Source organism: Umbelopsis ramanniana (assembly GCF_025399195.1).
Source record: "Umbelopsis ramanniana AG unplaced genomic scaffold K450scaffold_26, whole genome shotgun sequence".
Taxonomy (NCBI): domain Eukaryota; kingdom Fungi; phylum Mucoromycota; class Umbelopsidomycetes; order Umbelopsidales; family Umbelopsidaceae; genus Umbelopsis; species Umbelopsis ramanniana.
Genome location: NW_026252112.1, coordinates 255,630 through 281,178, shown reverse-complemented (window position 1 = coordinate 281,178; position 25,549 = coordinate 255,630). Strand labels below are relative to the sequence as shown.

The 25,549-nt window shown below is 42.8% G+C and overlaps 12 protein-coding genes across 12 annotated transcripts; 7 read left to right on the top strand and 5 right to left on the bottom strand.

Annotated features, from left to right (window-relative positions):
* Nucleotides 1–400: 400 nt before the first annotated feature.
* K450DRAFT_240689 (uncharacterized protein) lies at nt 401–1,698 on the top strand. Its single transcript, XM_051588969.1, has 5 exons — nt 401–607; nt 672–784; nt 847–944; nt 1,023–1,098; nt 1,172–1,698. The coding sequence occupies exons 1-5, from the start codon at nt 521–523 to the stop codon at nt 1,479–1,481; spliced, it is 684 nt and encodes a 227-aa protein (XP_051444868.1). The 5' UTR covers nt 401–520; the 3' UTR covers nt 1,482–1,698.
* K450DRAFT_240687 (uncharacterized protein) lies at nt 1,412–2,339 on the top strand. The gene has a single exon (XM_051588968.1). The coding sequence runs from the start codon at nt 1,525–1,527 to the stop codon at nt 2,194–2,196; it is 672 nt and encodes a 223-aa protein (XP_051444867.1). The 5' UTR covers nt 1,412–1,524; the 3' UTR covers nt 2,197–2,339.
* Nucleotide 2,340: 1 nt separating this feature from the next.
* Nucleotides 2,341–4,917, bottom strand: K450DRAFT_240677 (uncharacterized protein). The gene is made up of 7 exons (XM_051588967.1): nt 4,604–4,917; nt 4,517–4,538; nt 4,367–4,455; nt 4,021–4,300; nt 3,469–3,957; nt 3,133–3,382; nt 2,341–3,071 (listed from the first exon to the last, which is right to left on the bottom strand). Exons 1-7 carry the CDS (start codon nt 4,694–4,696, stop codon nt 2,600–2,602), a joined length of 1,695 nt encoding a protein of 564 aa, XP_051444866.1. The 5' UTR covers nt 4,697–4,917; the 3' UTR covers nt 2,341–2,599.
* Nucleotides 4,918–5,124: 207 nt separating this feature from the next.
* On the bottom strand, nt 5,125–6,463 carry K450DRAFT_271690 (uncharacterized protein; the record flags this gene model as incomplete). Its single annotated transcript, XM_051593021.1, has 3 exons — nt 5,125–5,862; nt 5,944–6,231; nt 6,299–6,463. 3 exons carry the CDS (start codon nt 6,461–6,463, stop codon nt 5,125–5,127), a joined length of 1,191 nt encoding a protein of 396 aa, XP_051444865.1.
* A 434-nt stretch (nt 6,464–6,897) lies between these two features.
* K450DRAFT_240663 (uncharacterized protein) lies at nt 6,898–8,346 on the top strand. The gene is made up of 6 exons (XM_051588966.1): nt 6,898–7,021; nt 7,099–7,243; nt 7,324–7,420; nt 7,498–7,658; nt 7,719–7,939; nt 8,004–8,346. The coding sequence occupies exons 1-6, from the start codon at nt 6,937–6,939 to the stop codon at nt 8,174–8,176; spliced, it is 882 nt and encodes a 293-aa protein (XP_051444864.1). The 5' UTR covers nt 6,898–6,936; the 3' UTR covers nt 8,177–8,346.
* Nucleotides 7,947–10,295, bottom strand: K450DRAFT_240658 (uncharacterized protein). Its single transcript, XM_051588965.1, has 7 exons — nt 9,658–10,295; nt 9,518–9,591; nt 9,369–9,460; nt 9,191–9,301; nt 8,916–9,116; nt 8,521–8,844; nt 7,947–8,454 (listed from the first exon to the last, which is right to left on the bottom strand). The coding sequence occupies exons 1-7, from the start codon at nt 10,244–10,246 to the stop codon at nt 8,304–8,306; spliced, it is 1,542 nt and encodes a 513-aa protein (XP_051444863.1). The 5' UTR covers nt 10,247–10,295; the 3' UTR covers nt 7,947–8,303.
* Nucleotides 10,296–10,318: 23 nt separating this feature from the next.
* On the bottom strand, nt 10,319–11,555 carry K450DRAFT_240655 (uncharacterized protein). The gene is made up of 3 exons (XM_051588964.1): nt 11,359–11,555; nt 11,121–11,294; nt 10,319–11,053 (listed from the first exon to the last, which is right to left on the bottom strand). Exons 1-3 carry the CDS (start codon nt 11,518–11,520, stop codon nt 10,472–10,474), a joined length of 918 nt encoding a protein of 305 aa, XP_051444862.1. The 5' UTR covers nt 11,521–11,555; the 3' UTR covers nt 10,319–10,471.
* Nucleotides 11,556–12,011: 456 nt separating this feature from the next.
* On the top strand, nt 12,012–13,416 carry K450DRAFT_240649 (uncharacterized protein). Its single transcript, XM_051588963.1, has 5 exons — nt 12,012–12,431; nt 12,507–12,722; nt 12,781–12,914; nt 12,984–13,082; nt 13,154–13,416. Exons 1-5 carry the CDS (start codon nt 12,089–12,091, stop codon nt 13,358–13,360), a joined length of 999 nt encoding a protein of 332 aa, XP_051444861.1. The 5' UTR covers nt 12,012–12,088; the 3' UTR covers nt 13,361–13,416.
* Nucleotides 13,417–17,442: 4,026 nt separating this feature from the next.
* Nucleotides 17,443–17,789, bottom strand: K450DRAFT_240641 (uncharacterized protein). Its single transcript, XM_051588962.1, has 2 exons — nt 17,744–17,789; nt 17,443–17,682 (listed from the first exon to the last, which is right to left on the bottom strand). Exons 1-2 carry the CDS (start codon nt 17,764–17,766, stop codon nt 17,466–17,468), a joined length of 240 nt encoding a protein of 79 aa, XP_051444860.1. The 5' UTR covers nt 17,767–17,789; the 3' UTR covers nt 17,443–17,465.
* Nucleotides 17,790–17,899: 110 nt separating this feature from the next.
* On the top strand, nt 17,900–19,045 carry K450DRAFT_240636 (uncharacterized protein). The gene is made up of 6 exons (XM_051588961.1): nt 17,900–18,084; nt 18,154–18,310; nt 18,376–18,450; nt 18,525–18,603; nt 18,669–18,768; nt 18,835–19,045. Exons 1-6 carry the CDS (start codon nt 17,916–17,918, stop codon nt 18,948–18,950), a joined length of 696 nt encoding a protein of 231 aa, XP_051444859.1. The 5' UTR covers nt 17,900–17,915; the 3' UTR covers nt 18,951–19,045.
* Nucleotide 19,046: 1 nt separating this feature from the next.
* K450DRAFT_240626 (uncharacterized protein) lies at nt 19,047–21,480 on the top strand. The gene is made up of 11 exons (XM_051588960.1): nt 19,047–19,209; nt 19,276–19,326; nt 19,430–19,545; nt 19,623–19,792; nt 19,873–19,994; nt 20,068–20,181; nt 20,254–20,576; nt 20,656–20,730; nt 20,798–20,899; nt 20,968–21,014; nt 21,080–21,480. Exons 1-11 carry the CDS (start codon nt 19,116–19,118, stop codon nt 21,141–21,143), a joined length of 1,278 nt encoding a protein of 425 aa, XP_051444858.1. The 5' UTR covers nt 19,047–19,115; the 3' UTR covers nt 21,144–21,480.
* Nucleotides 21,481–22,087: 607 nt separating this feature from the next.
* On the top strand, nt 22,088–25,369 carry K450DRAFT_188161 (uncharacterized protein). The gene is made up of 9 exons (XM_051584440.1): nt 22,088–22,200; nt 22,268–23,146; nt 23,212–23,424; nt 23,500–23,561; nt 23,625–23,675; nt 23,738–24,064; nt 24,131–24,216; nt 24,279–24,451; nt 24,525–25,369. The coding sequence occupies exons 1-9, from the start codon at nt 22,119–22,121 to the stop codon at nt 25,292–25,294; spliced, it is 2,643 nt and encodes an 880-aa protein (XP_051444857.1). The 5' UTR covers nt 22,088–22,118; the 3' UTR covers nt 25,295–25,369.
* The last annotated feature ends 180 nt before the right edge of the window (nt 25,370–25,549 follow it).

Below are 25,549 nucleotides of genomic sequence, written 5' to 3'. Positions count from 1 at the left end.
TGGTTTTAACGATTTCAACGCATTGCAGGTGTGCAGACAACTAATATATAGAGGTTTTTTTTTTAGTTTGGTGTTGTTGAACAATGCTTTGTATGCACTCGGCTCCCTTTCGGTCAGTAATACGAGCTACCTACCAATCAATACCCTAACAATCATATTAACCACTAATTTCTGCTTATCAGCCATCTTTCGAGATATGGTCCTTGGATATGTCACAGCCCTTCACAACAACTACAGCCAATTGGCAGAGCAGGCTGAACGTAACTACATTGAACTCCATTGCAGCACCCTATGATTATGGTGTGGCTTATGGAGACTCGTCTGGCTTTTTGTATGCACAAGCCGGTCGGGGTGGTTCCAATGCCCTCGCCACAGGCATTCTTGCGTATAATACCAAGGGAACAAATAGCACCGGGAACCTTAACCAACGTAAGTCATTTATCGTAGTTGATGATTATCGTTGCAAGCAATAACAATTTTTCTTTCAGCTTTAACTCTCGGTTTCCCTAAGTCAGATCGTATGTCCATGACTGCCAATATTGATTCCAATGACATTGCATGGTATTTTGGTGGCAGAACCGAAAATGCCGATTCATCAATGACATATGTATGTATTTATTTAAATTTCTTTTATGCATTGAACATTTTCTAATCAAAGATATTATGTATAGTACAATGATGTATACACCTATGATACAAATCATAGCTATTGGGGAGAAGTTGTCGACACTGTACAACAAAACCTTCGACCTGGTTTTAAGGCGGGCCATACTGCAAATATTGTGTAAGCCGGGATCTAGCTATTTTGAGCGAGTTAAAGTGAAATAGAATTAACATTTTGTCTAGAGACGGAAAGCTCTTCGTTCTTGGTGGGATTGCCGCCACAAAAAATACTACAACCAACACTTTCTCGGAAGCCATTCAGGACTATTCCACAGCCCTCGGTATGTTATCTGCTACTTTTCTTTATTTTTGACGAAGCCTGTGCTAGTTCATGCTTTCTAACTCTGACCGCTATTCAGTCTTCAACCTCAGCACTACGGACTGCAGAATTGCTAATATATCTACCGGTAAAGATATCCCCCCATCCAGATTAGAGTGAGTATTGTCCAGTCTATTCATAATCATGGGGTACCATTTAACAGTTTTCTTTGGTTCATCTGCTTGATAGGAATTCAATGTCTGAAGGTCCAGACGGCCACTCGCTGGTATTGTTTGGTGGATGGTATCAAGCTGGTGTTGAACGTACATTTTACAACGACGTGTGGGTTATCGATACATGTACAATGGACTGGACGCAACAGACAGTTAGTGGAACTGCTCCTATCGGCCGAGGAGGTCACGAAGCAGTTCGAGTTGGAAACTATACGATCATTATGGGGGGTATGTCAGAAGTCTCAAACACTGCTCATGTAGCTCTCCTTGTATGTCAAAGCATGTCTAATTGCATTTTGCTCTGTAGGTTATACGAACTTGACTGAGGATAACCATTTTGTTTACACGAACGAACTCGCTATTCTTGATATGTCGACCTCACCTTGGAAATGGGTAACTCAATTTACCCCAACAGCAACACAAACCATTGCACCTGTCCCAGCGTGTGCTCTCAGCTTCCCATCTACCAACGTCGGCACAGGCGGAAACCCTGTTCCTGCACTCCCTCCCATTATTTATAACGAAGGTAGCTCCTCAGATGCCAAGAAGTTGGGTTTTAGTATCTCATTTTCGACCGTTGCCTTCCTGGCAATTGTTGGAGCCGGTATATGGTACTTTTACAGAAGAAGAAAGCGCACAAAGGCCAGCACTCCATATTGGTTGCCTGGAATGGGAAACGACAACACCAGCACTGGTCACGAACTAGGCGTTTATCCTCCCGCAAACCATAGTCGAACAACCGATTACCCTATGTTTGTGTATGATCCTGAAGGCGAAAAGAACAAGAAGAAGGGAGAGATCGCTTTGCATGAGGGCGAGCCGGAATCACGCACCTATGCCGCATCAGACCAACAAGATTGGCGGGCAAAGGAAGAAGAGATTCGTCCATCAGATGGTCGTCCGCTGCCAAAGCACTCCACATTGTGGAATAAGGTCCGTGGCCTTGGTGACAGCTCAACGGACCATGATGATCAAGCTGGATTGATCAAGGGCGCGGACAAGAATGGATGGACGAGACTCGAGGACTACGATGAGGATTAAGTATTTCTATTTCTAAATGTCTAACGCATACCCATCATATTGCATAAAATTGTACTGTATTCTCCTGCAACGGCAGACTGTCAATATACACCTGTCATTGCTTACCTATGGCAGTTATTTAATTTATTGTGTGGAATTCTTGCTGTTTTGTCTCGATGGGCACCCCATGATTGTCCGCAGGTGTCAAGCGAATGGATACATAAGGATGGATAGTGTGTTTGTGAGGAGAATTTAGGTCATATCAATAATGCCACTTCGGTTTATTGGTTTTGATGAATTGCTAACTAGATGAATTGGCGACATGTGTACATCACCTTGTCCATACTGTTGGATGAAAAAACGAAGTGTTGATTTGTAAATATAATGCTATGTTAAGGTGTGCTTTCCATCCATAATCAACCGGTTAACGGTTTTCAGAAGTCTTCACTTGCAACAATAACTCTCTGGGAGCATCCAATTGAGGCATGCAAACTTCCAAGATGTGGATCTTGTTCTTTTCTGCCCTGGTTTGCTCAAGAACTTTCTCTAGTTCCTTCCGGGTTGTGACTTTGGCTTGGGCACCAACCTTAGCTTGGAACGATTCCTTGAGGTTGTGCTCCAAATTACAGCCAAAATACTCTAATGTCTTGCTGTATTGCCACATTTGGAAGTTGTTATATTTTCTGTCAGGTCCATGGATGAGTTTTTCAATAGTATAACCATCGTTGTTGAGGATAATGATGACAGGGGTAAGGCCCTGATGTAGCATGACCGACACTTCCTGTGCCGTCAACTGGAATGAGCCGTCACCAACAAACAGGTAGACTCGTCTGTCTTGTGTACGCCCGGCCATAGCGGCTCCCATGGCCGAACCAACGCTATAGCCAATGGATCCCCTAAAAGATGACCATTAGTATAAAGCAAACGATGTGGAGTATATATTATGATCAAACTAACCATAAGAACTGAGTAATGAAGATCGCATCCTTTGGAGCTTTCATATTGATAGCACCAAACATGGAGGTACCAGTTTCGGCAACAATGATAGATCTTGGCTCCAAGAAGCGCGGGATATTCGTCCAGAAGTAAGTATGGTCGATGACTTCAGAGTTGCTATCGGCTTGTGGACCACAGGGTCGTGGACCAAAGTCGATGGACCGCTTCTTGGGGAAATGCTTGATTAAATCCGGAATGAGCTGATTCATACCTGGTAATAGAAATGGTAGTCAGTAAAAATAATGTCCACTGAGAAAGTCCAAAGCTACCTGATGAAGATGAAATAATGCTACTTACTAACTTTCTCGTATGTTGCGTAGTGGACGCTCACGTTAAAGCTGTGGAATTCTATCACCTTGTCTGAATCCAAGTGATATGTGAAACCGCCAGTGTTAAAATCAGCCTTCAAACAGCCAATAGCTAGGATGAGGTCGGAATCATGCACTTCTTGCTTGACTTCGTCATAGCTGACATCTCCCGCATAGCAACCCCGATAGGCAGGTTGGTCCTCATCGACTCCGCCTTTACCCATAGGAGTGGTGAAGGTAGGAAAGCCAGATACTTCGATTAGCTTTTGGACGTCCTTTATCATATTTCTTCTCAATGCACAAGCATCGACAAGGATGATGGGCTTCTTTGCTTCTTCTACCTTTGCGATGATATCCTCCAGAGCTGCTCGATGAGTCTTTTCGGGGTTTTTAGGGATGTCCAAGCTCAGTGATGGAATTGGTGAGGCTTTTACTGTAATTTCCGCATTGATCAAGTCAATTGGGATACCGATATAACCTGGTTGCAAAGGGTGTCAGTGTCCATCAAAATTTTGACAGACTTCATCGGAATAACACTGACCTGGACGCACGTTAGCAATGCAATGTTGTAGGACTCGATCGATTTGCTCGGCTGCATTCTCTTGCTTCAACAAGGCATTGGCAACGGTAATCTCGGCAAACATCTTTTGAAAAACATGATAATCGCCATTTCCAAGAGTATGGTGGAGAACAGCACCAGTAGCTTGAGACTTGGTATTAGGCATGCCAACAATATGGATGACTGGAACCATTTCAGAGTATGAACCAGCAATACCAGCCATAGCTGATAGCTCTCCGACACCGAAGGTGGTAACCAAAGCCTTCAGTAAAATGTCCGTTAGTACGCCTACGCCGGTGATACTTTGGTATATTGAGATGCTACTTACTCCTACACCATTGATTCTTGCATAGCCGTCGGCAGCATATGAAGCATTGAGCTCATTAGCGTTGTTTCCCCAAAACACGTCCTTATCGTCTGTTAAAGCTGTTAGTATTATAATCTTAAGAGTATGATGCTGTTAATGGCTCATAGCTACCTTCTATTTGGTCAAGAAGTGGCTGAAAAAATTGACACGATTAGTAAAAAACACCATATACCGTAGTAGTTGTCACTCTGACAATACCATGTTGTAGTCTCCGGGAACGCCAAAGATAGTTTCCACACCAACTTCCTTGAGACGGTGGATAAGATATTTTCCAATACTAATGGTAGTCATGATAACAGAAAGAAGGGGATGATGATACTGCTCTTTTTTTTTTTGGCAAATAAAGGCAGTAAATTTATATAAAATCGGTTAAATTCATGCCTTTGACTGTGAAGTGTCACATTGATGTCATCCCGATAATAGCAAGCTATACCCGCACATTTGATGGCACCATGCATGAAGTTTGGCACACAGCAGAGTCCAGAGGCGTATAAACCTTTGTAGCGATTCACTTGGTGCGCCAGAGAAACACTGCCACGATAACAAAAAAAAAATCAGACGTTTTTTGAATATGCCATGAAATACAAGTGAAATTTTTGTGTTTTAATGCCCCAAAAAAAAAGCTCTAAAAAGTGTATACGATGATTATGATTGATGGAAGATTCTATTTCCAAGATAAAGATGGTGCGATGATAGCAAGAAGGAATGAAAAGAAATATTTAATATGCAGCATCCAAAGACTGTGCAAGGTCGTTAATCAGATCCTCAGCGGTTTCAATGCCCACAGACAATCGGACCAAAGTGTCGGTAATTCCGAGTTTAGCTCTGTCTTCTTCGCTGACACTTCCATGAGTCATTACTGCAGGGACTTCAATGAGCGATTCGACTCCTCCTAAAGATTCTGCCAGAGTGATATATTGAAGGTTTTGAAGGAAAACATTCACATTGTCAAGAGTGCCTTTCATACGGAAGGACAACATGCCTCCAAAGCCACGTTGTTGACGTCTAGCAAGCTCGTGTTGTGGATGAGACGACAATCCAGGGTATATAACTTCGTCAATGTGAGAGTTCTTTGACAGAAATTCGGCAATACGAAGGGCATTTTCCTCATGACGTTTCATGCGAACTTCTAAGGTCATCAAACCACGTCGCGCCAAGAATGAATCGAAAGCAGATGGAACAGCTCCCAAAGAATTTTGCAAAAACTTGAGTTTTTCGTAAATGCTAGTATCGTTGGTGACAGCAACTCCCATAACGACATCAGAGTGACCGTTGATGTACTTAGTGACGGAATGAACCACGATGTCAGCACCCAATGACAAGGGATTCTGGAAATAAGGGCTCATGAAAGTGTTATCGACAACGAGATAAGCTCCATGGGCATGGGCATGTTTGGCCACCGCTTCAATATCGATAATGCGCAGGGTTGGGTTTGTCGGGGTTTCGATCCAAACCAACTACAGAACCAAGTTAGTAAAAAACCCCCTTGAATATAGCCATCCAGCCCTCCAATGGCGTGATTTGGTAAAGATGCTTACCTTAGTGTTTTCCTTGAAGTGAGGCTCAATATCATCAGCATTGGCCAAGTCAACAAAAGTAGTATCGACGCCATTACCGACAGCCACCTTGGTGAAGTAACGGTAAGTTCCACCATAGACATCGTTGACGGAGATAACATGTGATCCAGCTTGCAAGCTGTTAATAATGGTAGCAGTAGTAGCTGAGCCAGAGCTGAAAGCAAGACCGTGTTTGCCTCCCTCAAGAAGGGCAACGGCATCCTCAAAGTTGTTGCGAGTGGGGTTTCCAGATCGAGAATAATCGAAGCCCTATTATAAAGCGCAAGTGTGAGAAAGATCGTTTCACTAGCACCAACGCATGAAGAACTGAAATTACCTTGTGGACACCAGCAGCAGTTTGTTTGAAGGTGGTGGACAGAGAGATAGGGGGGATGACAGCGCCGGTCAAGCCATCAGGAACGTGACCAGCATGGATTGCTCTTGTTCCAAAGCCAGAAGCGGCCAGGTCGTGCGACTTGTTGTCAAAGGTAGGTTGACCCATTATAATGAAGAGAGAAGAGAAGTTGGAGTGGAGCAAATTGGAATAAGCACAGTAATTTATACCCTTTTCCTTGATTATAAAACATTTTTTTTTAAGACGAAAATGGATACTTGTGACTGTTTGGGTATGCAGCTTTCGCACGCTTCCTCAGCTTCTCCGCCGCCAATGACGGGGATAATAGGCATGGTTAGCTGCATGTGCTATTGGCATTGTAGCTTACTGGAGCTTTTTTATCCATTGATTCCATGGATAGAAGTGATTGTTAGGAAAAGTTAAATATTAATAAGACGTGAAGAGATGACAAATTGAGCCGAAACGACAACATGTTTTTGTCTCTGCGTCAAACTTGCAAATCGCCCACCAATTGAGATGATGGCATATCCCGTGACTTTCTCAATTTGTGTCTCCGACCGCTCAGCTTCGCCAAGCTTATCCACCCCCTATCTCTCGGTCTAATTTCAACCTCTTACACAATGTCGTTCAATGATCTTGAAAGAGGTTTCGGTCCATCAAACCCTGGAAGAGGGAATAGAGCACGAACTGGTCCTATAGCTATCGGTAACTCAGCAATAACAAATTTTATACACCTTGATTCAACGGAGAAATATTAACATTGCTTCATATACAATCCATAGAGGAGCACGATGACCTCAATTATAAGCAAATAACCCAACGAATTTCACAACAGATTTTCCATATCAATGGTAACATATCCAGCATCGATCGGTTGATTGAGTTCTTGGGTAGTCCACGAGATTCTGCCGAAATCAGAAACAAGCTGTATGTTTGGTATATTTATCAATGTAGATCGGTATTAAATTTCATGTGCGTTAACATCAATATGCAACTCCCCTATGTAGTCACGATGTCACAGAATCCACAAGAGACCTTGTAAAAGATACCAGTGAAGACATCAAACTGCTTTCACAGTGCCCTATACCAGATGAGAGAACTTCCGTTAGTACTACGCACGTGCCCCCTCAGTCATATTACCGGCGGCCGAGTTCTAATACTTTTTATGAAATCGGTTATAGCGTCAAAGGAAACTGGAGCAACAAAAGCTTTCCAAAGATTTCCAAAAGGTCATTTCAGAGTTTCAACGGGCGCAACGACTTTCTGCTAGCAAGCAGCGCGAGTATGTTGATAAAGCAAAGGCTACAACTGCGATGCTACAATCTCAATCTGGACAGCCTTTGTAAGTGTGCAGTATATCATGGTACAGACAAGATCACCTTTTTAAAACTTCTTAATATAGCGAGTTGGAAGAACACACTAGTTCAGAGCACGAGCCACCTGTGATTGAGGACCCACAACGACGAATGCAGTTGCAGGCATTGGATAATGAGATTGAATATAATGAGGCCCTTATCACCGAGAGAGAAGGAGAAATCCAAGAGATTGAACAGGGTATTACAGAGTTGAATGAAATATTTAGAGACTTGGGAACTCTCGTCAATGAACAGGAAAGCGGAATTCGTATGTATTTTCGGTCATTTGACTCGTTTATCAAAATCTATACTCACACTTCATCCTTGAACAGAGAGTATATATGGAAATGTTCTCAATATTGCACAGAGCACACGGGACGCAGCCAGTGAACTTGTTATTGCGAACCGCCATCAAAAGAATGCTCGCAAGAACATGTGTTGCCTCTTATTAATTATCGTAGTGGTAGCCTGCGTTCTGACTCTTATTCTAGTGGTTGCAAAGTAATAATATAGGGCTTCACTTTTCCTCTTTTATTTTTTTCTTCTTTTTTTTTTTTATTATAAGATCACATTTCCTTGTACCATCGGATGACATATAAATTAAATGGAGACCTCTGTTTTGATACTAGTTTTCATTTTTCTTTTTGAGCATGAGCGGCGGCCTGTTGCAAATACTTTTGGTTGGCTTCTTCATCAGGGAGGTTGATATCCATGTCATCATTGTCTTCGCCGTCATCAATCGCCGTAAGAAGTGGATCACTTTCATACGTAGGAAGGAGATACCTAGAGTGAGTGAATGTAGTAAGCATCAAGTAAGAAGCCTTGCATATCCATCTTTATTATCCTTACTTTGGATCCTTCCAAAACTCAGCATCCAAAGAAGGGACGTTGTTAAAGCATCCATTCTTCTGCATGTGTTCGCTTAGCTCTGAGAAGGCGTCTGTAGTGGTCCCGCACGAGTAGCATCGGTTGAAAGAAGACTGGTGTCGAATATAATTGATCAGAGTTACAGTCTTGTAAAAGTCGAGACCCATATCTTTTCGAATTTTATCAAGATTAAAATCATGTTGTTCTTTCATATGAAGCAAAGCCAATTCAGGAGTATCGACTACAACTTCGTCGAAAAGACACATGGTGGGCTCTGCATCCTTTTCATCCCAGTCTGCCCAAGAGCTGCAGTAAAAAACATTATGTTAGCGACTTAGTGTTGTTGCCTACATTTTGCCATGTCAGTAGTTCCTTACTCATCGCGTCGGTCTTCGTCGCTCTCATATCGATCGTTTTCAAAATTCTCCCAGTTCTTTCCTGGTTCAAGGAAGTTGATGACATAAAATCGATCGTATAGTCGGTTATTGGGTGCAATTTTGAAGTGCTTCTTCTTGCGCATATGCTTGCGAAGCACAACTGCCGCCGTAAACATTTTCTCACAGTACAAGCACTGCAAGCTGAACATAAAAGGGAAATCATAAGTCAGGGGGCACGGGAACACTTATTTTCGAGATTAAATGGTGGGCCTTACTTTGCAAGCTTCGACTCAAGCATATCTAGGAACTCATTGACATTGACAAGATTGTCCGGTAATCCAATGTTGAAGTTATGTTCAGCAAACATATGCTTGAATAAGGCGGCTCTATGAATCGCAATCATTAGCTCCAGGCCCTTCTGACGCTCCAATAAATCAGTTCACTGAGCCTTACCTATTATCACATACATTCTTGCAGAAGAGGCATTTTCGGGGTATGGTTGCATCCACATGTCGTTCTCTGTCTTGGGTTTTCAATACTTCCGCCTAAAACCGGCTGTTAGTTTCAAATGATCGGATTCAGAGTACAGTACACCAGCTTACCAGCTTCTCCTTTTGCATCTCATCTCGTATGTCCTTGTCTGTGCTGCAATGTTCGGGATCAATAACAAAGATGTCTATAGGAACCCGATAAAAGTCAGTAAGTCGAAAATATATTCAGAGTAACTTCCGCAACAGCTTACCCTTTCCATCTACAGTCTCTTGTACACCATATTCCTTCAAGTCCTTTTCCCTTATGATGTGTGCCCACTTTTGCAAGTACGCCTCGAGAGCCATATACATGTGGTGGATGTTCCTGAATCCAAGTTGATGTTCATTTTTCATATGCTGAACGAGTGATGTAGTATCTGAAAATGGTACGACAGCCGAGCAGTTATCAAAAGGGCATGAAACAATGATGGTGGTGTGATATGGTGGAAGTGGCATGTCGATTGGGTCAGGAGAACCGTCGTCTTCCTCTTCATCATCATCGTTATCGTCGTCTTCGGGCAGATCGAATGGGTTATGATCCTTTTGACCGGAGGGGACAAACTCTGGAGCAGCAGCATTCAGCATAGTAGCGTCTTTCGATCGGTGCAGAGACTTCTGTTGCTGATCAGCTGAGCGACCGTTAGCAGCAGTTGACTTGGGCTTTTGTCTCCAGTTGTGTTGGTGGCCCTGATTGTGGGACGATCTTCGGCCATGAGCATTTGTCTTCTTTGAAGTCGCTTCTACCTTTTGTGCTGCCGGAGCATTGGTGCGTGACACAGTATGCCATTCACCATCTGCCATTTTCGAGTTTAATGATTTGGATTGACAACAAGATCAAGCCTCAAAGTTGAATGTCAAACCAGGTGGTTTTGAGGAGGATGGAAAATTTATTGGCCGATACTTAATTTGCTCATTCATACTGTATAAGCCAGGTTTTGAGCCCATCCAAGCAACCAAGTGCGAACTATGATAGCGGCCAATATGAGAAAAATGCTATTATGTATTTCATGAACCCAAGTTTGTACACTACAAGAAAAATTTTCTTCTACTGGTTTCCATCTCTTGTTTAAATATCCATTCGTACTCTCCGTTTCGATCGTAAGTACCCTTTTGCAGCCACTTCAGCTTCAGTGTAAATTTGGGACCAAGTTCTTGAAGACCGACCCTTTCTGTGTCCTTGAACACATATCGATGCCGCCGCACAAAGATGAAATCTCGCTGATTATGGAATGTGACAACCTGTCGACCTTCGAATTCTGGGAGTTGAGGGAACAAGGCTGAGAACATTCTACCGACAGTATGACCGAGTCTAGTATTAAAGTTATTAAGAATGATTTCTGGCTGATGAGCTGTTGGTCGACCATGTCCCGAGATCTTGTCAGCGGGAGTAATGCTAGTGAGCTTGAAGTAAGCGGTGGGTCCGTCAGGTAAATGGACCAGTGTAATGGCATTGGGTGTTTTGTTGTCTTCGTTGACAATCATCATATCCGTGAACTCTCTGTTCTTTGCAAACTGGATGATCTTTCGCATTTCATGTTTTTCTCCTCTCTTGACGAATTGTGCATTAGGAAATATCGACATGACTTCAGCGCAGAAGTCGTAGCATGCCTGTAGAAGAGGCAATGAGTATGGTGGCTCAAATAACAATATTGCCTAGAAAATGGAATATACTTACCGGTGTTGCTCGCTTGGAAGTTGTAATCAAGATCTTTGGAGTTTGGCCGCTAAAGTATTGAGCGAACTCGTCAGTGGCTTCCTCTTGAGCAACTTCCTCATCGTCCTCAACAAAGGTATCTTCTTTCTCTCGAGTATTATCAATAGTCTTCGGAACATTGTTCTTCAGACGAGTCTGCAGGATGTTAAAAGGTTAGATTTTGCATGATAACTTGTTGATCTGGATCTTCTGTTTGTACCTCTTTCAGTTCTGGATTCTTATCCTCTTCTTTCTTTATCTGCAGTCTTCTTTCTCGTTTGGCTTTTGCCTTCTCGGCTTTCTGTCTGTGGTATATATCCTCTCTTTTGTGTTTGTTTTTGATATCACCTGCTGATATTCCTTGTACATCTGTTTTGACCATTGTTTCTGAAGCTGACAATGTCAATGGAAAGTAACTTTTTTTTTTTTTTTCCCAAAAAAATTGAGCTCACAAAAAGCTGGACAAAGTCGTTTAGCAGTCACGTTCATACACTTGACGAGAAGCCAAAACTTCAGCGATTATATCCAAGGCCGCAATATCTGTATATGAATGGATTTTAGGATGTTATATTCCATCTTTCAGGTGGACTTATTAATTAAAAAGATTTAGATGCTTCATCATAGAGTTATATATCTTGGCAAACAAGTACCTCTATCATACGTTCTTTAATTTTAAAACGCACTTACATAGGGATATACTACTTTTTCTTACTATAGTGATTTAACAGCTGTTTGTTACAAGCATGAGCCATGAGTCAATCTTTCAAAAAGGAATTTTTCGAAAAACATACTTTATGTATGGCTCTGTTCAGGCTCCTAAAAGTCAAAGTTCTGGACGAAAAATTATATTGGCCGAAATTTCATTGGCCCACAGTTCTCAGGTCATCACCACAGTGAGTCTGAACGCAACGCAGGACTCAGACGAATCCGCTCAAGAATCAACAGACTCAATGGCGACTGAACCACCAAAGACAGACAAGCTAGAAGTTGACCTCCACGTCAAATACATTCAATCGCTAAACACGAAAAAGGATGATCTAGAATACTGGCTCACCGAGCACTTGCGCCTACAAGGAATATACTGGGGCATAACAGCTCTGGATCTCATGAAGCACGTCGACGCCTTGCCACGAGAGGAAGTTATTAAATATGTTTGCGACTGCCAACATGAGAGTGGTGGATTCGGTGGACATATTGGTCATGACCCACATATTCAAAACACTTTGCCTGCTATTCAAGTTTTAGCTACCCTGAACGCACTGGACGCCATCGATGCCGACAAAGTCGTAAAATGTAAGGCATGACATACGAGAGTATGCTGGGGCAAGCTGTACATGTATTCATGGCGTTTGGATATATCCAATTTAGATGTTGCCAGCTTACAGAATGAGGATGGATCCTTCCAAGGAGACCAATGGGGAGAAGTTGACACCAGATTCTGTTACATTGCGCTCTCTATTTGCTCCCTGTTGAAGCGACTGGACGATATCAACGTTAAAAAATGTGTGGAATGGATAGTAAAGTGCCGAAATTACGACGGAGGATTTGGCAATCAGCCCGGTGGTGAAAGTCATTCTGCTCAGAGTAAGTGTTAATTTCCAGTACTCGAAAAGCGCGGATACAACGTTAAATCTCTGTGTAGTTTTTACTTGCGTCAACGCTCTCGCCATTGCTGGAGCCCTGCATCATGTAGATAGAGATCTGTTGGGCTGGTGGCTGTGCGAAAGACAATTAAAGAATGGAGGACTGAATGGTAGACCAGAAAAACTGGAAGATGTAAGTATGGAGTTCCATCCTCAGTTGGGACACTCTACTTTCAGTAACGCAGAGCATCTTGAATCTTAGGTTTGCTACTCCTGGTGGGTGCTATCATCGCTGGCAACGATAGATCGCATGGATTGGATTAATCCTGAAAAATTAACGGAATTCATCCTCTCAGCCCAGGTAAAATCTTTATAGTTTTGCTCTTGTTCTTTTATTTGAAAGTCAAGATTATTCATTCATGTGGTCACTAGGATCTTGAGGATGGTGGTATTTCAGATCGTCCGGGCGATATGGTGGATGTCTTTCATACACATTTTGGAATCGCTGGTTTAGCGCTGTTGAAGTACGATGGACTTAGAAGCATCGATCCTGTCTACTGCATGCCACAACATGTCATTGATTCTCTAGGCTTACCAAGACTACATCAACACAACGATAAAATGGAAAGCGGCGTTTAGGATTGTCAAAACAACTACAGTAGCAGAAATAAAATACCAATAGTCTATTCTTCATATCGGTTTGAAGCCATGGGTCGTAAGCTGCTTGTGAATGCAACTGTCAACGTACGCTTTTCCTTCCATTTTCGCCACGTTTAACATAACGACAACAATTTATAATCACAAGTTGTTATACAGTACAGTACAGAGTCAGAAATTGCAAGTATTTTATTTTTTGTATTGATTGGTAGATAGCTGTGTGCTCATTTACGATCCTATTGAGCATTTCTTCGCTTAATGCTGGTAGTTGTTTCCTCTACCCTATTGTTGAATTGGCAATTAGTGAATTGAAAGTTGTGTACCAGCAAATAGAAAAGTGTTCATACCTGATAAGAGTTACCGCCGCCGCCGCCTCTGTATCCACCTCGAGACTGACCAGAGTAGCCACCTCCGCCTTGATAGCCACCGCCGCCGCCATAGTTTTGGTAGCCACCACCGCCTCCTCTAGGTCGAGCGTTGTAGTTTTGTTGCCCTTGGTAACCTTGTTGGCCACCGCGGTAGCCTCGGTTGCTGTTATAGTTGCCACCATAGTTACCGCGGTTGCCGCCGTAGCCGCCATTTCCATAGCCACCACCGTTTGATTGGCCACCTCCGTAACCTCCATAACCACCGCCAGAGTTGCCTCCATAGCCTCCAGATCTCGAATCTTGATATCCTTGGTGTTGTTGATTGTCATAACCTCGAGAATTATACGAGTTGTCATAGGAATTACCGTAATAGCTATTGTTATTTCCTTGGTTATAGCCTCCGTTACGGCCTCCGGATCTACTATTACTGAAGATCGGACAAGTCAGTACTCAACTTCCAAATATCCATCAACACAAATAAAAATACTCACAATTCACGATGCTGTGCAAGATGTTGACCTTGAGGATCCCATCTATCATTTCGGCCTCTATGTTCTTGCTTTTCAAACGTAGCACGTTGCAAGTCCTCCCAAGACAATTTTTTCTTGCCCAATCGGACTCCTTTAAGAAGTGCTGGTTTAAAGGGTTGACTAGCACCAGGATTAGGCATAGTGTATATCGCACTAGGGGAAAAGCATTAGCACCTCATACGCGCATTCAGTACATACTGTCTTGCCTCATCTTACCTTAGGGAGCAATCATTAGAAATATCCGGCAAATCATGGCCGGGGATCGGTGCTCTTAATGTGCTGCGAGGAATACAATCTGGGTCATCATTGATGAAACCAGTAATACCATCACTCTTGGTCGTATCAAGAGGTATTGGGTCGTGTGTTGCTCGCTTTGTGTAAACTGTACTGACGAAGTCATACAGCTTGTCACTATCGCTGACCCACAACTTGTCTGTACCCAAAGAGTTGCGAATGACTTCCTCCTCAGTAAGCTGATCATAGACTGTATTCATTGCCTCAAGTAAACGATTCTTATCAATGAAGGGAAGCTTGACAACGCCTAAGCAAAATAATGTGAAGTAATTAGATCAGTGTAAATTTCATTTAACAACCTTCAATGATGCCCTTATACACTGGCATATAGCTTACCTTGCCATTCCCATTTCTTTCCGTCCATATCGACATCAAAATCCACAGGATAGAAATCAATGATGGGTGAGAAATCATCCGTCATCAGATGATGGAAAGCTTTTGGAATGTGGTCTCGACTGAAAAGAAAGTTTGTAAGTTAGCATGTACTCAATAACTAGATATTAAGATATAAAATATATACCTTGCAGCGGGTAAGACACCCATCAACTGTTCAAATGGTCGTAACGGTGCGTTAAGCTCAAAGTCGACCTTCATCTCGGCAAGATCAACAAAATCAGAAGCAAAAGGTGCATAATAGTACGGGTAATACCAGGACCATGAAACGCATCCCTAGAAAATCGGTCAATGACAGAGTAGTGCTTGTTAAAGAATAGTTCGACAGAAACATACCTGGTAATAGTACTTGAATACCCAACACAGACCCTCACAGTATGCCTTTACAATCCTTGGAAAAAGAAAATGAAAAAATACGCATGGTCAATTGGGGTTTATCGTGAGCAAAATTGATAGCCATGCTGCTTACTTTTGTTTCTCCTCATGATCGTTTTCTTCAATTTGAAACTTGGCACGATAGAATCGGCTCTTCCATCCAGACTCCCATAATCTGTAAAGCATGTTTAGCTCTCCTATCTACATAAGGTGTGGACTATACGGGAATGGGTCTTACCTCACTTCGTCATCAGGTTCTCTTGCCTGAGCAGCATCTTCCTTGGCTTTCTTGTCAGCAGCCACACGAGCAAGAATTGCTCGGCCAGCAGCCTCGTTATCAGGCTCCTCATTTGCAGTCGATTCAGCTTCTGTATCTTCCTGGTTGCTCTCTTCTTCATCTTCCACTTCATCCGCCTTTCGCTTAGTTCCTTTGGGTTCAGAACCATCGTCTTGCATCTGGGTATCGGATTCCGTTGACGGGTTGCCCATGATTTCAGCTTTCAGCGCAGCCGCCGCACTCTGATTTGCAGTTCGCTTTGCTCTAAGGCTTTCAACAACTTCGTGATTGGACATTCCTGAATGTGGGGCATTGACTGGTACGGCCGTCATGTCGGCAAAACTAGGGCCTTTGTCAAATTGCTCTCGCTCAATTTTACGCCTATCGTTTTCCAATCTTCTTCGCTTAGCTCCTTGAGCACGCCTTTCCTCCTCTACATTAGAAACATCAAATATTTAACATTCTACTTCCAGTCAAATAAAGACACAAGACGTATACTTACTCATTTTGCGGTCCATGAAAATTTGATCCTCCATCTTACCCAATTCAGTCATCAAATATTGAGCTTTGGATAAATCAACCTCTCCTTTGGATGTGAGATATCCACCCATCACCGGCAGGCATTGTTTCCAAATAGTACATAGTGTATCGATAGCTCCTTCGCGGATTTCCAAGGATGGCAAGTGAGGCAAGAAATCGTTTCCTACGAAGAAACACAAGAACACCCAGTCGTCTATAGCATGCTCTAAATCCCAGACTACGTTAGGGTTTTCAGGCTTGAGCGCGTACTCTAGATATTCTCGGAGAACATCCACGTGCATAAGAACATATGGCTTTGGTGGTGCTGCTTTGTCGTCATCCAGCGGTGCCGCAACCGCATCGTTGCCAGCCGCACTCTTCTGGTTACGACACTCGCTTGCTCGATGGCCTGGCTTGTTACAGACGAAACAGTTCTTTGAACTGGCTTCCTTGGCAAAGACATCCTCACGTAAGATCTTGAAGTGTGGCTCATGAGTTGCAAGAGCAAGCATAATAAGATCCGCATCCTTTGATATTTCCAGTTAGAAACAGTCATGCCACCATACACAAGTTAAAACATATTTGATAACACTTACCAAGCCGTACATGACGTGAACAGTGTTTGGGTTGTGTTCAGGTTGTGCACGCTGCTGACGAATATACTCCATCATTTTATGCTCTCCTTCACCAGGAACAGAAGCATCCGAAAGAATGACCTTGAGCTATAAACATGGTAGTGAGACGGTTAGTGAATAATCCTGACTGCCGTGACGACTATTCTTGCCAAATACGTACGTTTTTCCATGCAGGATCAGTGTTCTGCTTATGAGCAATGTGATAACGAAGACAAGTCGCTAGGTTGTCCATAAATGGTGTACCAGGAGTAATACAATTGGAATCGAAAGCCTTCTTCTTTGGCGGCAATTGATGTAATTGGCCGATGGCTGCAAATCAGTATTAGTCTTGGTCCCATGAAAACTCGTATTAAACCTGAAAATCGTACCCATCAACTCTTGCTCCACTTTTTCCTTTGCATCCAACTCTGCTTGTGCTAACTGAGAAGCACGGAAACGACGAGAGCGTTGTTGGTTCATTTTTGCGCGGGGTGCAACACCATCTATCCCAAAATTTTGTCAGCATTGTCCGCAGTTCATATTACCACTCAGTCACATAAAAAGGGTCCCTACCAATAGCCATATAAAGCAAGCTTCTAGGTCGAATCATGTTCACTATACGATCAATGTACTCAAAAATGTCGACCATCATATCATCTTCGGTTTCTGGTGCAGGCTACACTCGACAAACGTACGGTCACAGTTAATAGCGGATTCTCAAGATCCGACCATGAGACAAATCGAACTGCATACCTTATTTTCTGGGTGACAGCATGGATGAATGATACCGTTCATATCCAGATACAGATTGTCAAATTCTTCGCCATTAGGATTAGGCTTGGTTGGATCGATTGGCACAACCACTCCTTTAAATTTCTTAGGCTGTTCTTCGACACAAGGTGTCACGATCTTTGGGAATTTGTTAGACAGCCATCTGGAAATATAATGATCAGAAACGTAAATCAGTTCCACTAATATACATCTTACGCACTCACCTGAAGAGAGCGGGAACTCCCATGACTGAATTGTAGAAAGGTTAAAGTACTGGCAGTAGATCTGCAAAAAATGGACTACTTCACGGTTTATGGCAGCAGTCCCAGCACGTGATTTAATCTCTCGCACTTTCAGGCAGTCTGTGCATTGCGGTTCTTGTCTTGACTGGACCTTATGAGCGTAGAGGCAGAGCTGACAGGTTTTCAGAAGAACAAGGAATTACTGAACAGGTTAATTAGCATATATGAGACACCATTCAAGTTACCTCAACGATTCTGGAATCTCCACAAGCAAGAAGTTGACTCCGTTCCTCAATCTGTAGTTGAAGCTGCTATATCAAATTGTAATGCAACATTTCGTGCAGTGTCATATGCCTTTGGACGTGGCGAAACTAACCTTTATTGATGGGAAGTGAATGTGGACATTAAATCTCGAACGCAAAAAGCATATCCACCGCAAGCGGTTCGAAAGCTTATAGAGTCGATGGAATATGATCGGTTACAACAAGCTCGGCCAAAGTCAACACGGCTGGAGAAGATGATGCCATTTGACGTGGATGATCCCATTGCGTACGAATTTTTATTTTCAAAATTTATGGTTTTATGTACAGATTTCATTAATTGAAGCATATTAGCTGGATAACATCGTATCCCTCTCCATGGCATGATAATAGTGGTGACTCAAATCGTGATATCATCAAGCTGCGCCGGTAAACAAAAGATGGTTAGGATTAATACAATATATCCAGGTGAATAACTCTGTATACCTTAATTTAATTTTTAGGTACGTAGAGATTAGAAAGATTCTCGAGCGAAAGATTCACATTTATTTGGAGGCAAAAAGGAAGTTGAGGCAATATACAGTAAGACAAAATTTATTCATGCGTGGATAATACGAGGTTTGAAATGCTAACGCCAACGCTTAAAGAATTTGTACAATGATATCAGCCAACTTGATGTATTGTCCATAGAACATATGGATAAAGATGATGAACTTTACGAAGAGATCAATCGCACGCGAGTATTGAGTAAGCACGTCGATATTTGTGACGTTGAAAATGAAACTGATTGACTGACTAGTGCTAACGTTTTAGCGGAAAGGCTGATCCATAAATTGAAGCAAACACCTGTAATTAGAAGCTTGGATGAAGGAGACGTTAAGGAAGTTCACAGTATTGACAAGATAACGAAAGGCTTACTATGGCAATAAAAGATTTAATGAACGGGTTTGGCTTGCTTGATGTCAGACTTTCCGCTATTACTCGGTCCGTATTTCATGTGACACACTCGACCCCCACCGCTTCAAGCAGTCTACAGCTTCCGCTTTACCCCGCAACCCGATCAGAGGTGTTTCCTCCCCTCTCATTAAACATAAATGTTTAAAATAACTCCTCAACTATATGAGAAAATCAAGCACTATGCAAAGTTTCCACAGACTGGAGTCTCACTGAGGCAAATGGTCATGTTTGGTAAGAGTTACAACTTTGGTCAGATCGGTAACGTTACGTGCCATTGATCCGATCTGTCCATGTCAGGTCAAAAACCATCGCAGGGTACTCTTCTGAAGGCTGGTCAATTTATACATGGTATGTATGGGTTTACTATACGCTGTTGATCAATTTCCCGTCATCGCTATATTTTGAAGGTATCATGGGACTAACCGTTGCGACATATATTTTATCAATGAAGAGGAACTTCCGATTCGACTTGCACATCGAGTAAAAGAACTTGAAGAACTTCCTAACAACTTGAGCCAAATGCCATCCATTGTGAAGGTCAAGAATTGGTATGCGCAATCATTTCAGGTATGAGATCATTTTACAATGATCCCATCGATACTTCATTGACATTCTCACACTTTTTCATATGTTGCTCCTTTTAGGAACTGATTGAAATGCCGCCCCCGGAACTATCATCTTCAGTGAAGAACCAGTTGAAACAATCCACAGCAGGAGGCAATGCCAATCATTTACCACATAATCAGCCGAACTTGGCAATGCTAGAACAAAATGGAGGACTCGCGGTTAAGCCCAATGTTCCAGTTGGCCACCGGTATGTTCATAGATCTGAATTCCATTAACCTGCAGACATCACATGATGCTCATCTATGTTCGAAAACCTTTGGTGTAAAGGTATTACTTTAAGGATGTTGGCGAATTTGATTGGCCTCCAGAAGTTTTGCGTTATAACGAACAATTTGTAAAGCGCATTGAAGCCATTAAGCGAAGGCACGACCCTGTTGTGACGACAGTTGGTAAGTAGTGTACACATGTATATGCACCACTTAAGACTACCATCGCTCACCTCCTTATTTCAACCCTTGTCAGCTCAAGGCATTGTGGAGTATAAAAAATTTAGACAATCGGCTTTGATTGATACCGACGTCCAATCTTTCTTAGATCGCTTTTACATGTCCCGCATCGGCATTCGAATGCTCATAGGTCAGTCTGCATTTCTATGCATAGTTACCCAATATTTACCAGCCTTGTTTTAACTTTTCTTCTATTATGCAGGTCAACATTCAGCATTATTTAGAGGTCCACCGCGGAAAGATTATGTAGGCGTCATCTGTACGAAAACCAACATTGCTGAAATCGCTCAAGAAGCTATAGAGAATGCTCGGTTCATATGCGAAGATTACTATGGGCTGTTTAAAGCGCCTGAAGTGCATCTTCATTGTCCCGAAGTGGTAGAGTTTATGTATGTGCCATCACATCTGAGCCATATGCTCTTTGAGCTTCTGAAGAACTCGCTTCGAGCTGTTGTGGAAACCTACGGCGACGAATATGAAGGTGAATTTCCGCCTGTCAAGATCATCGTAGCACAGGGCAAAGAGGTAACTTGGCAAAGCATGCTGTAGAGAATTCGCTGCTTATGCTTGGATGGATATTAACAATTCTATCGTTCTGTGCTAGGATATTACCATTAAAGTGTCAGACGAAGGTGGAGGTATACCAAGATCAGGCATTCCGCTGGTTTGGACGTATATGGTAGGTTCACCATGTTTCTCCCATCCCACGTTGATGAGCAAAAAGCTAATGTGATGGCATGGTACAGTACACAACCGCTGAAGTACAAGCTCTGGAACCAGAATTTAACAAGTCAGACTTTAAAGCTCCCATGGCTGGTTTTGGCTATGGACTACCCATATCCAGACTTGTGAGTGATTTGCACTAACTCTTGTAATTCGTACTCTCAAACTTTACTGATGGCGCCTCATTACTTAGTATGCCCGTTATTTTGGAGGCGATTTGAAGCTGATTTCAATGGAAGGGTAAGTGAAAGTTCTAAGCACTCATTCATGTGCGTCCATCAATACTGACCTGGCTTAATAATCAGATATGGAACGGATGTCTATCTTCATCTCAACCGCCTTTCAAATAGCGACGAACCATTAATGTAAAAGTGCCTTTTTCTGTGTCTTTATTTTTTTACTCACGTTATAATGGTGGACCGAACTACGTCCGTAACAATGTCAGCACTTGCCATTTCGAAGCATAGCCTTTCTACTTCACAAGTGTTTACTAAAAGCAATCCCAAAAAATCCTTTCTTGCTGCAACAATATCACTCGGTGTGTGGGGAAACCATAATAATTCAATGGCTGCTCTGTGTAAACTTCGCTGGAAGAAAAACGTTTGGTTTTTGGGGTGAACGTTGCACAGCTAATTATCTTTGCTGATCTTTTGGAGTACCGATATTACTTCATGGCTTTCCGTTGTTAACCTGTGTTTACTGCGCGTAACAAACTGACCAAAAGCGAACTTGTTGTACTTGGGAAACGGGTAACTAATAACACTCACGCTAGTGCAAGCCTCTTGGAACGCGCGGAAAGCTTGCTGATGCGACGTCACAGCACAATATTGTGCATATACTAGAGGCGGTATGAAATACCGACGACATTGATTCAGCTTGGTAAAATACGGAGGCAGAATCTGGGGAAAGGCTGCATGCCCGAAAAGCGGACGCAGATGCAAGCGGGGCCGCGGAATTCCCATGTGGGTACCCCATATTTTCCCAGGCGGGAGGAGAGAAGGATACTCCTGGAAGCTGTCAAGAGAAACAAAAAGTTTTGCAACAGTCATTTAATTGATATTTATTTCTAATTCTGTAATCTCGTCATCTCTTGATTTCGACTATTACTTTTCTTTTAGCATAAAGGTATTGTAGAAAGCCATACCTAGGGTCGAAATGCACTGTAGCGGGTACAGGCGGAATCTTGTACCATCCGCTCTCCTTCCCAAAAGGAGCAACTTGGGTTACATTTAGAAAATAACAATATCTCCCCCAGATGTGCTTAGCTGGTTAGCCTGCAGCGCTGGTATATAAAGCATACCTCCCTCATTCCGAGAAAGTTTATCCTACCTACCGCTCTCCAAAATGGCCAAGTATAGCTCCATTCTGGTAGCCATACTCCTTTCCTTCACAGTCGTTCAAGCTGAACTACCAGCTGCCGCTCCTGGTAATTTCTATTAATGAAAGGGTGGCGTTGATCAATGTACCCGGCATTCTTACGCTTTTTCAAACAGGTATTGTCGTAGATTCATCTGTCAGCCATCATGCTGCCGGATATCGCGTCAATGGTCATGCTCAGAAAACCAAGACTGGTTTGCACCTTCCTTTAGTCCTAAATGATGGCAAGAAAGACTTTTATGGCAAGACCATCAGCAAATTAAGTGTTGACGTTGAATACGAGACTAGTGACAGACTTCACGTTCGTATTGCTGACACTGCCGGAAAACAATACTTGGTTCCTGATTCACCCCTTGGTCTCGTTCGACCCAAGACAAAAAAGGCTGCCTCTCACCCCAACTATTCTTTCCACTATACCGACAAGCCATTTTCCTTCAAGGTCACTCGTAATTCCGACAAGGAGGTCCTCTTTGATACCACTGGCCAGCCTCTTGTTTTCGAAGATCAATATCTCGAATTGACCACCAAGGTTCCAGACAACGCCAACTTGTATGGCTTTGGTGAAGTAACTGGTGCTTACCGTCGCAACAACCATGCCAACGTCACTACCTTGTGGGCAAGAGATGTTGCTGATCCTTTCTACCAAAATCAATACGGAAGTCATCCTGCCTACACTGAAATCCGTGACGGAAAAGCTCATGGTAACCTTTTGTTGAACGCTCACGGAATGGACATCTTCACCATGACTGGAAGAATCACATACAAGGTCATTGGAGGTGTTCTTGACTTTTACTTCTTCGTCCCTGAACCTGCCACTCCCAACGCTGTTGTTTCCTCCTACACTGATTTGGTTGGCAAGTCCATTATGCCTGCACAATGGATGTTGGGTTGGCACCAATGTCGTTATGGTTATCATAACATCTCTGAGGTTGATGGTGTTGTTGAAGCTTACCGTGATAACAAAATTCCTCTTGAAACCATGTGGACTGATATTGGTAAGTCCCGTATGCTATGATATAATGCTGTGTCTTGATGGTGTAATTGATTTTCTCTTTCATAGATTATATGGATCGCACAAAGGATTTCACCTTTGACCCTATCAATTTCCCTATTTCCAAGGTTAAGGCACTTACAAGCAAGCTTCATAGCCGCAAGCAACGCTATGTTGTCATGATTGATCCTGCCATCTCTACCAACACCAGTTATGAGCCATATAGCAGAGGTCACAATTTGGACGTATTCATGAAATTGAATGACTACAAGACTGAGCTTCGTAAGTGTCGTGAATTGTAAAAGGAAACAAAAAAAAATGCGTGACTCTAACCTACATGATAATTTTGTAAATTAGAGGGACAGGTTTGGCCAGGCTACACTGCATTCCCTGATTGGTGGCATCCTAATGTCCAAAAAGTAAGGAATCCCATGTCATGTTGTTATTCTCTATTTACATAATTTACTGACCTCTCTTTGAAGTACTGGGACTACGAAGTCGATACTTTCATGAAGTCCATTGAGTTGGATGGTGTAAGTGCAATATCCCGCCAATTTATCGAGCCCTAACTTCTTATTAACTAAAATTATGACAGGTATGGATCGATATGAACGAACCTTCATCTTTCTGCTTGGGCTCCTGCGGTACCGGCAAACGAAACGAATCTCCTGAATTCTGGTGGAACTTGCCTGCAGACGATTATGTTAAACTTCACGCTGAGTGGGAAGCTAACCTTAATGCACTCGGCACTGGTGTTCCTGGAGACTCCAGAAACTTGCTCTATCCTCCTTATGTCATTAACAATGGTGCTGGAAACCTTAGTGAAAAGACTGCTCCTACTACTGCTCTTCACTACGGTAAAGTTCCTCACTATGATGTTCACAACCTTTACGGCCATGCTGAGTCCCATATTACCAACAATGTATGTATGATATGAACGCGCTATTCAGTTCGCCAAGACCATCCATTGACAATTTTTTTCATACAGGCTATCCAAAAGTACCGCCCTGGAGAGCGTGTATTCTTGCTTACCCGTTCACAATTCCCTGGAACAGGAAAGAACGCCGGTCACTGGTACGTAAGCGATCAGTAAGAGAAAAATGCAATTTTCACACTGACTAATATTCTATATGCAGGACTGGAGACAATTACTCCCAGTGGAACTATCTTAAGGTTTCCATTGCTGCTGTACTGCAGATGCAGCAGATGGGTATTGCTTTCTCCGGCTCTGATATTTGCGGCTTCAATGGTGATACCAACATGCAGCTTTGCGCCAGATGGCAAGCGCTTGGATCTTTGTATCCATTCGGTAAGTACCATTACTCATGGAGTGAGTAGTATGGAATTTTGTATTGACTTTTTTTGTCCTGTTTCTTGTTAAGCTCGTAACCACAACGGTATCGGTCAAATCTCGCAAGAACCTTACAGATGGCCTGAAGTTGCTGAAGCTACTAGACTTGCTTTGGCTGCTCGCTATGCCATGATGCCTTACTTGTATACCTTGTTTGAAGAAGCCAACACTGTTGGTACTGGTGTCTGGCGCCCTCTTATTTTCGAATACCCCAAGGATGATAGATTTTTGGCTGAGGATGTTCAATTCTTGATTGGTGACTCTGTGCTTGTGTCTCCCATCGTTGTTGAGAACGCAACCTCAATCCATGCTAAGTTCCCTACCGGTGTTTGGTATGACTGGTACAACGGAAAGCCTGTTAACGGACCCACCTCCAAGACCATTGAGGCTCCTCTCACCCACATTCCTCTCCACGTTCGTGGTGGCGCTATTCTGCCTTTGAAGGCTCCCAAGATGACTATTGATGCTACATATGCTACACCTTACGAACTCCTTGTTGCTCTCGACAATTCTGGAAAGGCCAGCGGACGATTGTATATTGATGATGGTCATTCCATTGAACAACCAAAGACCTCAGATATTGATTTCAAGTTCGCAAAGGGCAAGCTCTCAGCTAGCGGAAAGTTCCACTACCACGAGCAGACCAAACTAGAGAAGATCGCTGTTCTAGGAAGCTCTTACAAGTCTGTTAAAGTCAACGGTAAATCCTACAGTGTCCGCAAGGATTCTACTACTGGCGCATATGTTGCTCAAGGGTTCAAGATCGACCTCACCAAACCTTTCTCAGTTGAGTTCCATTAAACTGTGGACCGTTGGCTCGATGGTCACAGCATTTTCCTTGCTCAAATAGGCAATAAAATATTATAATATCATAATATGTTAGGTATCGTGCATTTACATGGATTAAGAGATAGGGCATACTGTCAGCAAATGCTATGTGTAGCAGTTGCGCTGGGAGAAATGGGCCTAAATCGTGGCATACAAAGCGTTAATTTACCTTTGTTTGGGTATCCACCGCGATTGACATGGATAGCAAATGCCGCATCGACGGGGATA